Genomic DNA, 16,086 nt, shown 5'->3' on the forward strand with positions numbered 1-16,086 from the left:
TCCTAATCTTTTTCATTTTTTTTGAACAAATACATGTCCTAATCTTAGGAAGCCCCACCCACTAAGCAATTTGTGAAGGGACCGTTGTATCCAAAAGAATTTTTCACAAGCCTCGTCTTAAATAGATTTTTCCGAGCACTCATTTTAAAGAGAATCTGTTTTACATTTAGAGAATTTGTTCTCCGACAAAAGATATTTTCAATCACTATAGCCTGTGATAAATACAATTTTGAATAATAAAATAGCATACCTTTTTCTTAACAAAAACCTAACTCGCTCCATTAATTACACGCAACAATTTAATCAAAATATTGAGAAGAGGTTTATCAATATGGTGCTCGGAAGATTACATACAATCATATAATTAGTGAGACATTAGATTTTCTCGTCTGCTCAAGTAACGTCATTTAACTTTTTTTCGTACATCAACTCCATTTAAATAACAATTTGAGATGGAGTACAAGTTCAACAATCTGTCATCACATATTCATATCGAAGCAAGAACCAGAATGCAAAAGGTATTTGCCTACACATACTTATTTATACTAATATTTAGATACATAAAATCTATTCAATACATATTAAAAATATTGATCTTTTTCAGGTAAGCAGCTCACTGACACCTGAAGGTGAAGGAAGTTGCTTAGTTTTTCTTTTTATTTTTAAACTAAACTTTTTATTATTTATATTTATAATCATCAATGCATCACTATGACATGCCCATACACAATTAGTATTTGACCTCTTTTCCATAATGCTAGATTTGGATATTAGGTGACGAGTGATGTTAGGAAGAACAACTACTTGAATTATATTTTGGAAATAATATGATATAAAGTTGATGGTTTGACTTTTTTATTAAATCATTAAATAAAGAATTCAATCATTAACCGGTAATTTTCTTAAATGCATGGAAGAAAAATTGATAATTTTCTTAATCCAGGTGGTAAACAGTTTCACAATATTGTTTTCTTGTGCACTTGCTCATTGACTCTCTGTGTAAAGAATTATGAGACATGTCATGTGTGGGTTGCTGGGCACCATCAAAGGTTGCTTTTGAGAAAAGCAGGACATGCGCTTTTGCGTTGCAGTTGCTTTATTTACAAGGCAGTAGTAGTAGACACAGTTCCACCCCACTCTAAATCCCACCAACCTTTCACCTTGCATGTCGATCTTGAATGTTAACGGCCTATCTAGTGTTAGAATTTTGATTAAGGATTTCTAAATGAGTAATACCAGGTAGATTAAATTTTTAAACTAAATTTGTAAAATATATGATGTATCATTAATAAGAAATAAGCACGTTAATCAACATTTTGACGATAATTCAATCATCAACAAACATGTCATATGGTTTACAAAATTTGGTTTAAAAAATTAGCCGTCTTAGTATTACCTTTCAAAATACAACTTATTAGTCAAAACTTCATTGGTCATGTTAATATCATTCTTAATGATTTCTTTTAATCTTAACAATTTTGTTTGCAAAACTGATGTATTAAGGGGGATATAATGTTGGACTCTGAATCACATTTTCTTTTTGAAGTTGCAATCTGGATTAACTTATTAATTGAGCATTTATATAGTCTAACATTTCTCCCATTCAATTAGCTTATTCCTTATTACATAGTAAAGAGATAAAATTCAGTTTTATAGCCGTTATATCATTTACATTCAGCCATTATGGGATTGTTAAAGCAATATTTATGATATCCTAATGTTCTAATTGAGCTCATAGTTGTAGCTTCCATTGTTCCAACCATGGGTGCAATCTTTTTCCTACAAACTCCATATAGTTGAAAAGAATTTCACCGTCCTCCCCTCTCTAATCTCTCGTTTTCTTTCAAATGCTATTATAATTTTCATCTTTTATATGCCAAAGGAAAGCATGGAGTTGTTCACTCGATTTAAGTATTGCGAGTATACGCTTACAAGGATCACAAATTGTTGTATCCTAGAGGGTAAGACATCATAACCTGTACACAGAGACATTATCTTCAAGGGATGAAATTTACTCTTGAGGACAGTGAACTTACACGCATTAACCTAAAATCTTGTTCTATTCAAGTATCGTTGGAGATCGATATATTCGTCACAAAAGAAAAAGTATTTCAGTGTTAATTTGTTAATCTCATCAGATTATTATTTCAAAGTAAATTAATATGTACTAATATTTATCTTATATAATTTGGTGTAGGAGAACTAGAATCCAAATCGCTAATATTTCCAACATCTATAATCACAATAATAATCTTTATGTTATAATATTATAAAGATATCTTAAATATTTATATAATTTATAGTTCTTTTGTGGTTTTTTTTTAGTACAACGATATATTTTACACTAAAGTGAGAGGGCGTTCGGCTAAGGCACATAATGAGCAACTTAATTTGGTATCGAAATCCACGAGATTCGAACCTAAGACCTCTCACTTATAAGTAAAGAGGAATATCACCAGATTGTAGTACTGAATAATTAGTTATTTTGTGTTATGTGTCTCATCAATCAAGTAATGAACAAGATAAATTACGTCTATTTTTTTTTTTAACACTTCAATTTGTAAAGTCACGGCAAAAGGCCAAGAAACTCTCACTAATCGCTTTATTAAACCCTTCCTTAATCCCCTTTTTAATTCTCTTAATAATTTCTTGTTAGTTAAGATAACTGTCCCGGAAAAATGTAAGTATCTCGCCTCCTTTCTAAGGTAAACTCAGCATACCTTTCAGGCTTTCACCTTGCTTAGAAAAGTGATTGTATACAATTGGTTACTTCTAAAATTTTATCCACTTAAATTTGTAAAAATCCGGGGGAAACCCCCAAAACCTTTCACTAATCACTTTTTTAAAGGGTAATATTAGAGGGACAAAATTTACAAACTAAATAATGTGTCACTAATAGGAAACGCTTAAGTAAATAAACTAATAATCAGTTTCCATACCTTTTAATTTCCAAAATTTTGTCTATAAATTTATTCACTCTAACATTACCATTTTTTAAAACATATTTTTAAGACCCTTTTTTAATTCTCATAATAATGTCTAGTTAGTGAGGAGACAAACTATCCCTGCAAAAGGTAGGCATCTCATCTCCTTCCGAGTACTAATTAGGGAGAGATCAAGAACCCCATGCATTCACATGGGAATGAATCAAATACGCAAAGCAAAAACATGCAGTAGAGAACAAATTAAAGCAAAGATTAATAATGAAGGTGATGAAATCAGTGGGGACTGGTAGTTGGAATGCATGGGGTCGGGGACCCTAAATAAAGTCAAGTTGATAATTGATTCCCGATTGAAATTAGCTTTTGGCTTTGGTGAATAGTGCTTTAAGACTGACTTAGTGATCACTTTAATCCCTTAATTATTAGTTGTTTTTTTCTTTTCAAAAAGGGAATCGGTTGGTAGCTTCGCCACAATAATTCACCTTTTCGGGAATCGGGAAAACTCATAAAGGCATTTCAGCCTCCTCTTAGTCACCATCGTGTAATTCACCAGCGGCAGGAATCGAACCCAGGACATGCTGTGTGGAAGACGGGTTTGAAATTCGTCCTCAACTACTGAGCCATCCCGTGATCGTTTATTAATTGTTAAATGGAAAGATTAATCTAGCTAATCATATAGTTCCACATCTAATAGTTCCCCGACAAGACTGAGAAATTTCCAACTAATAAATTGACAATTTACCTCATTTAAGGTTCCTTCTGTGGTTTTGTTTCCATCTCAGATCTAATAAGATGCACTTATCAAGCACTCTGACTACTAGAGTGGTTAGTCATGTAAGTATGATCAACTGTCACATAATGGAAGTCGGTATCATGGAAGCTAGTAGCTGTCCGAATCTGTTCTTACGTGTCGAGCAACCTAGGTGATCGAATATTTTAAAATTAGAAACACTACGTGATAATGTGATAGTCACACGACATGAACTTTGAAAAGTGATCAGCTGCACTTGAGTAAGTTCATATTCATGAACATTACAGTCTTAGGATTCTAGAAAATGTGTAGGAGATGAATGCAATTAGGGTTTTTGGAGAAAAGTTGGAGTCTCAATTTCACTAAATTATACAGAACATAAATTAAACAAACTGGGAAACTGCACACTCTAGCACTCTGTATGTACATGCTAAACAATAATCATAAATAATTTAAACCATTATACAAGCAAGGGAGAAGGAAGAAAATGTGAGGACTGCTGATATTACAAAATCAGTATCTGCCATGGGACAGATCTGCTGTAGTTTGGTATGATCATACTTTTAGCCGCTGCGCGTGGCGGCTCAGCCTTGTCCGTTGTTGAATCCATCATACGGCTTGGTGGACTTACTTGACTTTCTCTTCAAGACTACAATCCAAGTAATTGCTTCCAATAACAATGCAATTGCGCCCAATGCAATGATCACAATTATGTAAGCGGATTTCCAATGCTTAGCAGGATTTAGTATGTCTAGGCCTTTGAACACATTTATAATGCCCAGGACGAGAATCGTGTATCCGAGACTGTGGTGGTAGATGTTCCAGTAGAACCTGAACTTGTGCTCCTTCTTCGGCCTCAAGAACAATGCGAAAATCTGAAAGATCCAGAGAAGGAATTCAGATTAGATGAAAGCAGTCCGAAATTAAGTACCACGAACAAATTAGTCAGCCTTGTTTTGACACAATGCTGCCTTCAGTAGCTGTATGAAGATTGCATCAGAAAACAGAGATGATCTAAATCCAAATCTTCATTAGTAGTTTTATCACTTAGCACTAAAACATCATTATAAATTATTATAAATTTGTAAACTAAGTTGTATGAACTACATTAAGTTAGTGTAGGTAAAACTGGAATGGAATTTTGTAGACATAAGCCACATTGACTAGAACTCTCCTTATGAATCAGAGTTCCGATCCCCTTCTCGCAGTTTAGATTATCAGTTTTGAGTAAAATATTGTTTGTATCAAGAGAAACAAAGAATGGAATTTACCTGCAGAGTTGCTAAGGCAAACAGGGCGATTCCGATGTTGCGGTGACGGGTGTAAACCACCCCTTTGGACTCACTTCCGAGCTTAATTCCTGTGGCCCAGCCGGCGACACCAATTGCATAACCAGATACCTGGCAGAATATATGAAGATAAAACCAAGCTGGATCGGCAGACGGAAAAGCCCTGAGGTATCTTGCCACGATGATTCCAATTGGAAACAACAGTCCCCAACTCACAGCATTCAAAATTCCATGGATCTGAATCACACAAAAAAGGAATAAACTTTGTCAATTGTGATTAAAACCCAACTCAAATCTAGCTCAGATTCTCACAACTTGCACAAAATCAAAACCAAATCTTCATTAATGCACACTTTCACTTTACTCAAAGTTATAATCTTTAAGCCACTACTCAAATAAAGCAACCTTCTTTTCCTTCTAAAGATTCTCGAACTTTTTTCCTATTTGTCTGTAGTTCAAGTGGTTAAGAGTTTACTCTTACACGTGACTGATTAATAACATTTATCCATATGTACAACTCGTATGATACGAGGGGTTAATAACGTTTACCCCACATGCAATATCCTGAGTCTAAATCCTCTCATCCATGTCGCTTTTATAAAAAGAGGAAAAAGAAATCCCAACATTAAAAATGGAAATTTAGAGATTCAACTCACATTTCTCTTCTTCATCTTCGAACCCCCGCTGGCGGTTGTGGTGGTGTTGCCGCCGGTCAAGCTCAGAGTCCCTTTCGCGTTAAGATTCGGCGTCAGGAAGTCGTGTTTAGCCGGAAACCCATCGGTAACAGAGGGTCCCACTTGCCAAACCTGGTTCACCGTCTTCTTCTCTACCTTCAACTTCGCAAACAGCCTGTAAACGCCGCCGGACGACTCGGCGGCAGTGTCCCACACGTCGAACGACAGTTTCGACTCCACAATTTCCTTGTACGAGCTGATGCTGAGGGTTTTAACGTCCATAGAGCCGTCGGACTTCTTGTAGGCGAGGAGGGTCTGGGAACCAACCATCCCGGTAGCCTTCGGGTTGATGGCCCAGGCGATCCAGCCGTCGGTTTTAGAGGGTGGGGCGATGAAGGCGATGGAGAGGGTGGAGTTGGCGGGGTCGTAGGTCCAGTGGAGGAAGGAGCTGAGGACGGGGAGGTCGGCGCATTTCGAGTAGAGCTTGTTGTTGGTGAAGGTTTGGGAGGTGCAGGTGAGGGAAAGCGCGGGTGAGATTAGCAAAAGGAGGGTGAGTGGTAGAAATATTGGGAGAGAAGAGGAGGAGGAAGAAGTAGAAGAAGCCATGGATGAGTATAACCGCTAGGTGGTGGTTGATGAACAAAGGGTATCCACTAACTTTGGCGCAATTTATAGAGAGTGACAGCTTTGAGAATTACTTAGGACGAATAGAGTGCGGTTGGATCTACTGTATACAGATGGACTCAGCTATTTATACATTACCACGTGGGCAAAACTTAATAAACGGGGTTAAATTGCACTAATAGCTTCAGTATTTTTTTTTCTTGCATTTTAGTCCCTGAAGTTTCATATCGTTAGCAACTCAACGTGGCCAACCTAGTCTGTCTAATCTAACAGCATTTCCAAAGAAGATGTTAAATTTTAAATATCAAAATAATATTTGATGGCTTATGTGGTAATTTGACATTTTGTAAAATATTTTGCTCCCTCCCCCTCGATATGTTAAATAATAATGTCATTTGATAATTCTTTTTTATCTTTTTGTGGGGTCCAATAATTGAGGCAACAAATCAAATACTTAAAAATACATAACAACATTTATTATATATTATATTAATCTATCAAAAATCATTTTAAAAAAATTGACATCTGCTGTCAAATTTGACAGCAAAAGACTTTGTCTTTAATTGACTCAGCGTCATGTAAGAAGCTAAAAGTTCAGTTGGAGAGAATTTGCTGTCATTTTTTACTGTTGTATATCTATATGGCAATTTTAACATCTCCTTTAGAGATGCTCTAATGAGGCAAAATTTCGTCGAAGTTGGATATTTAGGTTTTTATTTTTGTCTTTATAATTCTCTTTTTCATTTTCGTCCTTCAAATTTGTTATGTTTTCACTTTAAAACCAATTTGTCAACTAAACTCTTTGCATCTTTGTAGTTTAAGGTATGCAACAGTTTGGTCTGTATCTTTCAAAATTACACTTGAATACTTTGAAGTTACAATTTTGTTAAAATTGGGTCTATGAAAGAGTCGTCCCTCTCCTTGGCATTGAGCATACATATCAGTTTCATTCGACCTACACAATCATCAACTTCATATCAGACTTATTAAACCAAAAATAATTTGTTTTAAATGAATAATAGAGTAAAATTGGGGCAATAAATAAACCCAAAAATGAACACGACCAACTTTAGGGAGTAAATGCGAAACTGCATCTTTTAATACATTTCAGAACATTCGGATTTATTATTAGAAAAGAATCTGGTCGATTTTAATTGGGAATTTTGGGATTCTATGCCTACCCTACAGCGATTTTTAGCCTACCAGATGTGACTGGAATGAGCTGATGCAAGTTTTAGGTCACGATGATGTCAAGTTTCATTCTTTTATGTTAGAGAACTATTATTAATATTTCAAAAATTTCGTTCTACACTGTTTATAAGTGTATTTTTCTTTTTAATTATAGAAAATTTAGAATGTCAAATGAGATTATTGAAGTGATAATAACAAATTATTCAAGCAGTTGTGGGGAATGACAAATTAAAATTATTTGGCTAGTTGATCGAGAGCAAATTAATAAGCCCTCAAACTTTGTTTGGTACTTTTATTACATCTTGTTAAAATATATAAATTTCACAGATGAGATCCTAGATTAAATATCGTTAAATTTTTGGGCATGGTAAACAGAACATGGGATGCAACAACACATGCAGCACTTCAAGCCAAAATAATTGTTTATAATCCCGGTAAGAAAACAATTGCATAAATGATTGCTACAATAGGGGGTTGCGGGTTTGTTGTCCCCGAATGCCTCTCCCGCTGATGTCTCCCTATCTAATTTTTCAACACGTGTCTTTACACTTATAAGAGAATTGACACTATTAAGTCTTATTAAAACACAATTATAAAATAAAATAAAAAATACACTCGTCTTTTAACCTAGTTCGGTGACATAGCTGCCTCCTACATACCACCAAAAACACCTTCATTCTTTGTACCCCTCTTCAACATCTCATCACACAACTGGGAAAGCACCTTCGTCAATCTAAATGATGTATGTGGAACCAAAAATAATCAAGAAGAATTTGGAGACGACATGTGGATTTTTGGGTAAATAAGACAAAATTACCCTCGAGGCACACCGGAACTTCCACGCGCAAGCAACTGACAATCACGACTTAATAAAGGTCAAAAGTGATCAAAATAGGTATTTATTCAAAACTTATTTCATCCATCCTTATCAAATCCTCCTCAAAAGGTAACCCTCAATTATTCATGCAAATCAGGATTAATTACCTAAATTAATTGATTAATTTCCTAATTAATTAATTAATCTTCTAATTGATTGCAAGATATTATTTTGACATAATATCTTGTAATTACACCCAAAAACCACCATAAGTGGCCGGACCCCTTTTCTCCAAATAGGGGCTGGCCACACCCCTATAAATAGTTCCCATTTCTTCCAAAAACCTAATTCCAACTCTCTTACAAAATTCTCCAAATTTCTCTAAACACTTTTCCCTTAAATTCTAACTTTGGCATTGGAGGTTCTTCGGCCTAAGCCCCCTCATTCATCGTGGACGCATGAGGCTCTTGGCCTTAACCAAAGGTGTTAATTGTTTTGCAGGTGCAATTTCATCCAAGAAGAAGAAGGTGGAAATTTGCATCCACAATTTGGTGCTTTCATTGAGAGTTTAAGTCACACACTTGTAAAAGACTCTCGCATTCAAGGTTTTTCGTTTTCTTGTTCATTTGTAGATTTTTCATATGTTCTTATTCTTGGAATTTTTATTTATAAAAATTCTTAGATAAAACGTAAAAGAGAAATACAATGACAAGAGATTCGGAAACCTTGACGAACGGAAATTCCAACGTTCAAGAAATAGGACCATGGGGATCCACAAGACTCAACACAACGATGAATGGAGCGATACCACCGTAGCAACCACCACGGTAGCCACCCTCGGCAAGGTCCACGACGCCACGACCACGACTCAAGTTGTGCCATTCAAGCCCACATGGGCCCAAGCCCAAGGTGAGCCAACCCGAGCCATTCAAGCCTAACGCGAGCCCAACACGTTATCGAGTTGAGCCCTAGCTTCACACCCACGTGCACCACACTCTGAGAAACCCACCCCTGTGGCTTTCCAAGCAGCCCAAATCGGTCCAAGACCAGTTCAACTGTCCTAGCTTCAAACTTTTGGGCCAACAATTGAACAAGGAGCATTTTCACCTCATTTCTCAATTGATTTGACATTTCCCAACTTAAATCTTGCACTCGGAGTCTACCACACTTCTGCTGCTCAAGGAGATGCATTCATTCCAAGCTCTTCCAACCCAAATGGAGAACAACACTTGTCTCGACAATTCATAGAGTTGACGAGCGCCCTCGCACAACAAATGACTTTGGTGAATCAGCTTTTGTAGCGCATCAAGATGCAACATACCCCAGACGAGGTGTCCCGAAATAGGACAAGGGCAAACAAAGAACCTTTCCAACAGTGTCCCGGCAAGCAGCCACTTGACTAGCCATGAACTGAGCGTTTGGGTAGTGTACATTCCCGATTGGGCCTTCGAGATAGCATGTACTCCCGTCTTAGTGCGCGAGCATACATTCACGGTTGGGGCCTCATTCTGATAGTCAACATAAGCAACCTTATAGGCGAAGTGTTCATTCGCAGCTAAGCCCGCAAGGAACATCCTCCACCTCACATCGGAGTAGACAACACGAATGATGGAGAAAAACAATCACTCAATCCAGCTCAAGTTCAACCAGTAGTCTGCGAAGAATTCCCTCACCTGCTAGGAATGAACCACATGCACCGCCGTCGTGGCATAGATGAATCGAGCACGTAGAAAAGCAGCCTAGACTAGCAGGTCAAGATCGGGGGCAACTGAGAGCTTTGCTACCCCCAACAAAGGCAGATTGATGAAGAGGTAGAGATACTCTTAAACGAGCAATTGCGTGATTTCCAATGCAACGAAGTCGTTGGTGAAACGCTACGACGAGACATGACCAATATGAGCAGGTCACCCTTCACGGACGAGATCGAGCAAGTAGAGCCTCCATTCAAGTTTAGCGCACCACATTTCACATCCTTCAAAGGAGATGGAGAAACCCTTAGGAAAATTTCATTCCAAAAATCAAGAACAAAAAGGAAACAGCTATAAGTGTGGCAAATTCAGTAATTATGCAAATAAATGTAGAGTCAAGAAAACAATCAACCAATTGAAAATCTCTGAAGAAGAGAAAACCCAGCTAATTCAAATCTTAGAATTAAGAGATACATACCATAGTCAATCCGAAGATGATTTAGGTTCTAATTCATCTTATTCCAGTAATTTCTCAAGTAGTCTTTCATCCCCCGACATTAAAATAGGATGAACTGATACTTGTTGTAAAAAGATTTTAGTCCTCAATAAACAAGAAGAAGAAAAAGATCTTCTTATCAAGTTAATCAGCAAAGTAGACGACCCTGCATTAAAGTCATTTTATTTAAAGAAACTTAAGAACTTAGTCTCCCCTGAAGAAGCCAGTACTAGCCAACCCCAAGTGGCCCCAAAAATCTGTCTTAGCACAACCCTGGAAAGGTTTAACAATGCTAAGATAGAAATTACGGTCAAAGATCTACAAAGAGAAGTCAACAAAATTAAGGAAGAAATTAAGTCCTTAAAATCAAAAGACATAGAAATTCGCTCACATCTCATTAGCATCCAGACACAAGCACTCCTTAGCAATAATGATGAAGAACACAATAGTTCTTCCTCAGACCAAGAATCAGAATCCAAGTCCATAGAAAACCTAGTTTTATGATTATTACAAAAAATTAGGATCCATAAATGGTATTCTAAAATAAAAATAATAATTGAAGACTTTCAGTTAGAAACAATTGCCTTAATTGACTTAGGTGCAGACTTGAATTGTATTCAAGAAAGTTTACTTCCCACTAAGTATTTTCATAAATCAACAGATATTCTTAGTGCTGCAAATCAGTCGCCAATGCAATTAAAATATGAAATCCCAAAAGCCCATGTCTGTCAAAACAATGTTTGTTTTAAAACTCCATTTGTTTTGATAAAAAATATTTCAAACCTAGGTCTCCCCTTCATAACTCTCCTATATCCTTTTAAGGTACACCATAACCGTATAACCACCCGAACATTAGGACAAAAAATCACATTTGAGTTCTGCACGGAAATAGACCTCAAATATATATATATATATATATATATATATATTGGTTATTCAAAATGCAACTTGCAAAATTATAAAAAAAGAACTAGAGGACATGAAGAATGTGACCAGACAAAAATATGTTGCTCATTTACTACGGTAGATCTTTGCCTAGTTCATGCTATTAATCATGCATTCCGTAGAGTTATATATACAAATGCGTTTAAACGCTAATCAATTACTAACATAATGCTGTCTTTTTAGGAAAACTAGTGGATTCTCAAGAGGGGCTTCAATGTGCAGAAGAATTCCAATGTCTTATTAGCTATTCATAATTTTATATAATAATTTAGATCAAATATCGATGAGAAATAATATTATATCAAATTAAAATCTCTAAAATCTCTTTGTTTTGTTTTTTCTCTGTGTAGCAGACGTCATCAGCATGGAAGATGACTAGCTAGGATTGGAAGGGTTGCTGGAAATAAGGATCTTTATCTTGGGACATTGAGTGAGTGATTTTTCAGACTTTATTTGTGTTTTTTCGTATCTAAAAAATTTCCTAATATTTTTAATATAATCAGCAAACCCACGATTTCATGTACTACTAGCTATGCTTGGTTTTTGTATGATTCGCATTATTTGAGGCATCTGGGTAAAGTTTTGTTCAAAGTAAGAAAATCAATTTAAACTCAAGCTTCTTTACAAGCTTGAGTAGAGACTTTAGTCTGATAATGATTAATAACTAAGATAGAATTAGGGTAATACATGTACTTAAAACGTACCAATCAGTCTACATTCTGTGAACACATACGACAATTGAGGGTTTAACCCTCAATTGCAATCTTATTCGTAGGGCTTTTGCTCTCCCAAGACACGTGTAATTTTGTGTTTACACCATACTAAACAATATTTTTTTCATATGTTTAATCGTACTCTTATCTAATGTACATTCTGCAGAGATAAACGCGCAAAAAATTGATGACATCCTATAAAATTGCCAGAAAAAGGTCCTTTACAACTCATGCAAAACCGAACTTCTTCCCCCATAGAAACACTAGGTAAATTGACACACCCCGACCCAGAAAGTCGACTAGGAATCCGAATTGAGCTGTGCTGGCCGACACCTGGAAGGTGACGAAGCCATAATGTGTGATGATGTGGAAAAAATGTGAATAAATTTAAACCTAAGAGTGCCTAAATACCAGAGTACGCTGGTGAGCGGGTAAGAATTTTACCCTCATAAGTAGCCACCTATCTTGATATTTGCCCAGAATCCTCGTCGACACAAACCTTTAGCAATTAAATCTGGAGGGCGCAAAACAGAAAGCGTGAGTGGGCAAAAACAAAGTTTTTGAAAATCATTTCATTTCTCAAAGGTTGTAACCCTCACCGTAAAACCTATATACTTTCCCAGAAATAATATAATATATACATATCTGAAAATCACCTTCAGGAAAAAGGATATGTAAAGTATGCCATGCCAAATATCTCATGATAGCAGAATATGTAACTCAGGTGAGATGGTTACAACCTTTGAGAAATGAAATGATTTTCAAAAACTTTGTTTTTGCCCACTCATACTTTCTGTTTTGCGCCCCTCCAGGTTTAATTGTTAAAGGTTTGTGTCAACGAGGATTCTGGGCAAATATCATGATAGGTGGCTACTTCTGAGGGTAAAATTCTTACCCGCTCACCAGTGCACTCTGGTATTTAGGCACTCTTAGGTTTAAATTTATTCACATTTTTTCCACATCATCACACATTATGGCTTCGTCACTTTCCAGGTGTTGGCCAACACAGCTCGATTCAGATTCCTAGTGGACTTTTTGGGTCGGGGTGTGTCAGTTTGGTATCAGAGCCTAACCCTGGCCGTGGTGTGCCGACGAGGACGTCAGGCCCTTGAGGGGGGTGGATTGTAAGATCCCACATCGCCCAGGGGAGTGATTCTTATATGTTAATTCTCATCTCTACCTAGCACGAGGCCTTTCGGGAACTCACTGGCTTCAGAGTTCATCGGAACTCCGAAGTTAAGCGAGTAACGCGCGAGAATAATCCCATGATGGGTGACCCACTGGGATGTTCTCGTGTGAGTTACCAGAAATAAAACCGTGAGGGCGTGGTCGGGGCCCAAAGCGAACAATATCGTGCTACGATGGTGGAGCGGGCCTGGGATGTGGTGGACCTCGAGCCGGGATGTGACATAAACAGAATCTAATCCTTATTTTGTTTATAATATAATTTTATTGTGATACAATTTTGTTTCATGTATTTCAATCTTTTTCTTTTCCCTTGCCTAGGATACCTCCTTTAAACAACTTTTCACATTCTTCTATAACATGGTGTTTACATCTTCTAAACATTTTTTTAGCAATTTTTAAACCCGCAGCATCGCGCGGGCTTTACTTTCCTAGTATCTACTAGATCTTAAGAGTTTTCTTATGATATTAACTTGTGAACTAATACAAAAATCAAATATAATGAAAGATTCTTCTTTTTTTAATTAAAAATTCATAAGTGAATGTCTGATCAAAAGTCTAAAAGTTATAAATGATTTTAAAAAAAATTAAGTTGGAGGCTGAAACGACCTAGATGGCCGAAATTCATCGTATAACAAAGCGAGGCAATGTGTTTGACTCATGACATCATTCCTTTTTGAAAATGTATCACGTGCCCAAATTGAAACTTGAACGCCAAATTTGCAAATTTCCACTAGGTCCTTTTGCCTTCCAACTGTCTATTCCATCTTCGATCCATTGTGTCGTTTGTTCTACATCATAAGTGGGAGAGAGAAAGTAGAAAAGCAAAATTATGGTTCCATATGGGTGAGGGAAAGAAAAAAAAAAACAACAAAAACTTGTTTGTGCGAAATTACTTTAACACTTTTTGTTTCTTTTTTAATATAGTTTTATTTAGGGTAAATTACATTTTCATATCTCAGGTTTGGGGTCTATTTCAATTCATTACAACATCTTTAAAAGATTTCATTTTCATACCTTAACTACTATTTTATTTCAAAATAATACCTCCGTTACATTTTCCATCAATTGATCCGTTAAATGCTGAGGTGGTTGCTAAATGTCTGCCACGTGGCAAATAAAATATTTTTTAATTTTTTTTTAAACCTGAATTTTCTCAAAAAAAAAAAATAATAATAATAATTAAAACCCACAATCCCTCCTCCCCCCCCCCAGCGACCCACATCTGCAAGAACAAGAACAAGAAGAGGGAGGAAGAAAGAAAAAAAAACCCCAAAATCCCACTCAAGCCACCCCTCCCAAAAATCCCCCATCACCCACCCCCAAAAATCCCACCCGAGATTAGGTGGATCTACCACAAAACCAGCCCAAAAATCATCTCAAACTCAAAGTATTTTCAAAACTCACCAACGCTGAAAATCACCAGATTGCGGAAAAGGGTGGTCGGGGGGGGGGGGGGGGGGGATGGGAGAAGGGTCGCCGAGTAGGGGGGCGGGAGGAGGGTTACGGGGAAGGGAGAAGGGTCCCCAGGGGGGAAGAGAGCTGGGTCGAGGTGGGGGGGGAAGGGTTCTGGGCTTGGGTTCTTCTTCTTTTTCCTCCTCTTCTTGTATACGTGGGTCACTGGGGGGGGGGGGGAGATAGTTTCAATTTTTTCTTTCTTTCTTTCTTCCTCCCTCTTCTTCTTCTTCTTCTTCTTCTTCTTCTTGGAGATTGTCTTCTTCTTCTTCTTGCATATGTGGGTCACTTGGGGGGGGGGGGGGGGAGGGATAGTTTCAATTTTTTTTTCTTTCTTCCTCCCTCTTTATTGTGGGTCGCTGGGGGGGGGGGGGGAGGGATTGTGGGTTTCAATTTATTTTTTATTTTATTTTTTTTGTAAAAATTCAGGTTTTAAATTTTTTTTTTTATGTCACGTGACAGACATTTGGCAGCCACGTGGCATATATGTGGTAGTCACGTCAGCATTTAACAGATCAATGAATGAAAAATGTAACGGATGTATTATTTTGAAATAAAATAGTACTTAAGGTATGAAAGTGAAATGTTTTGAAGATATTGTAAGAAATTGAAATAGACCCCAAACCTGAGGTATGAAAGTGTAATTTACCCTTTTATTTATGTAATAATAGTAATTTTTTAGTTTTTAACTGACAAATAAAGTTCTATTAATATATAGTTTAAATACCTTGAGTGAATTACTTCCTGTATTAGTGGACACTCCTTTCTTTAAAGAAAAAGAGAAAATAAAATGTCGTTTTGGTGCGTTCCAATTGTTTATGCAAAAGGGGCCAAGAACTACTGGTAGTAGCTAGCCAACTTCCAACTAGAGGATGCTCATTTTATTGATACGTTAAATTGGATGTGATACGTGGGGGACACGAAAGTAAAGGCAGTGGGACTATTGGACTTACCCGGACAAATTTTTATTTATTTATTTGACAACTGTTTTTTGACTGTTTAAAATTTTAATTTTGTATTATTTACAAGTATATTTTTTATGTACAATAAGAATTTTTAAGTACTAATAAGAATTTTTAAGCACTAATAAGAATTTTTATTTATTTATTTATGACCCATAATTTTTAACTATTTTATTACAAACATTGTTCTATACTAATTTACATTAAGTTGGCATAGGAAGAGTTTGAATCCTAGCATCCCCACATTACCCTTGCGACTATTTGCATGATTTAGGGTTTTTATCACCCATAATTCTTAAGATTGACCAAACTCATCATTTTGATCATTTACTTTCAAAATCAATCAATGTTGTC

General features: G+C 36.5%; 1 protein-coding gene across 1 annotated transcript; it reads right to left on the minus strand.

Annotated features, from left to right (window-relative positions):
• Nucleotides 1–4,117: 4,117 nt before the first annotated feature.
• LOC103927088 (cytochrome b561 and DOMON domain-containing protein At3g25290-like) lies at nucleotides 4,118–6,338 on the minus strand. Its single transcript, XM_009335986.3, has 3 exons — nucleotides 5,639–6,338; nucleotides 4,965–5,219; nucleotides 4,118–4,568 (listed from the first exon to the last, which is right to left on the minus strand). Exons 1-3 carry the CDS (start codon nucleotides 6,260–6,262, stop codon nucleotides 4,278–4,280), a joined length of 1,170 nt encoding a protein of 389 aa, XP_009334261.1. The 5' UTR covers nucleotides 6,263–6,338; the 3' UTR covers nucleotides 4,118–4,277.
• Nucleotides 6,339–16,086: the final 9,748 nt, after the last annotated feature.

The sequence above is a fragment of a genome, unplaced genomic scaffold, assembly GCF_019419815.1.
Source record: "Pyrus x bretschneideri cultivar Hongxiangsu unplaced genomic scaffold, Pyrus_bretschneideri_v1 Contig7, whole genome shotgun sequence".
Taxonomy (NCBI): domain Eukaryota; kingdom Viridiplantae; phylum Streptophyta; class Magnoliopsida; order Rosales; family Rosaceae; genus Pyrus; species Pyrus x bretschneideri.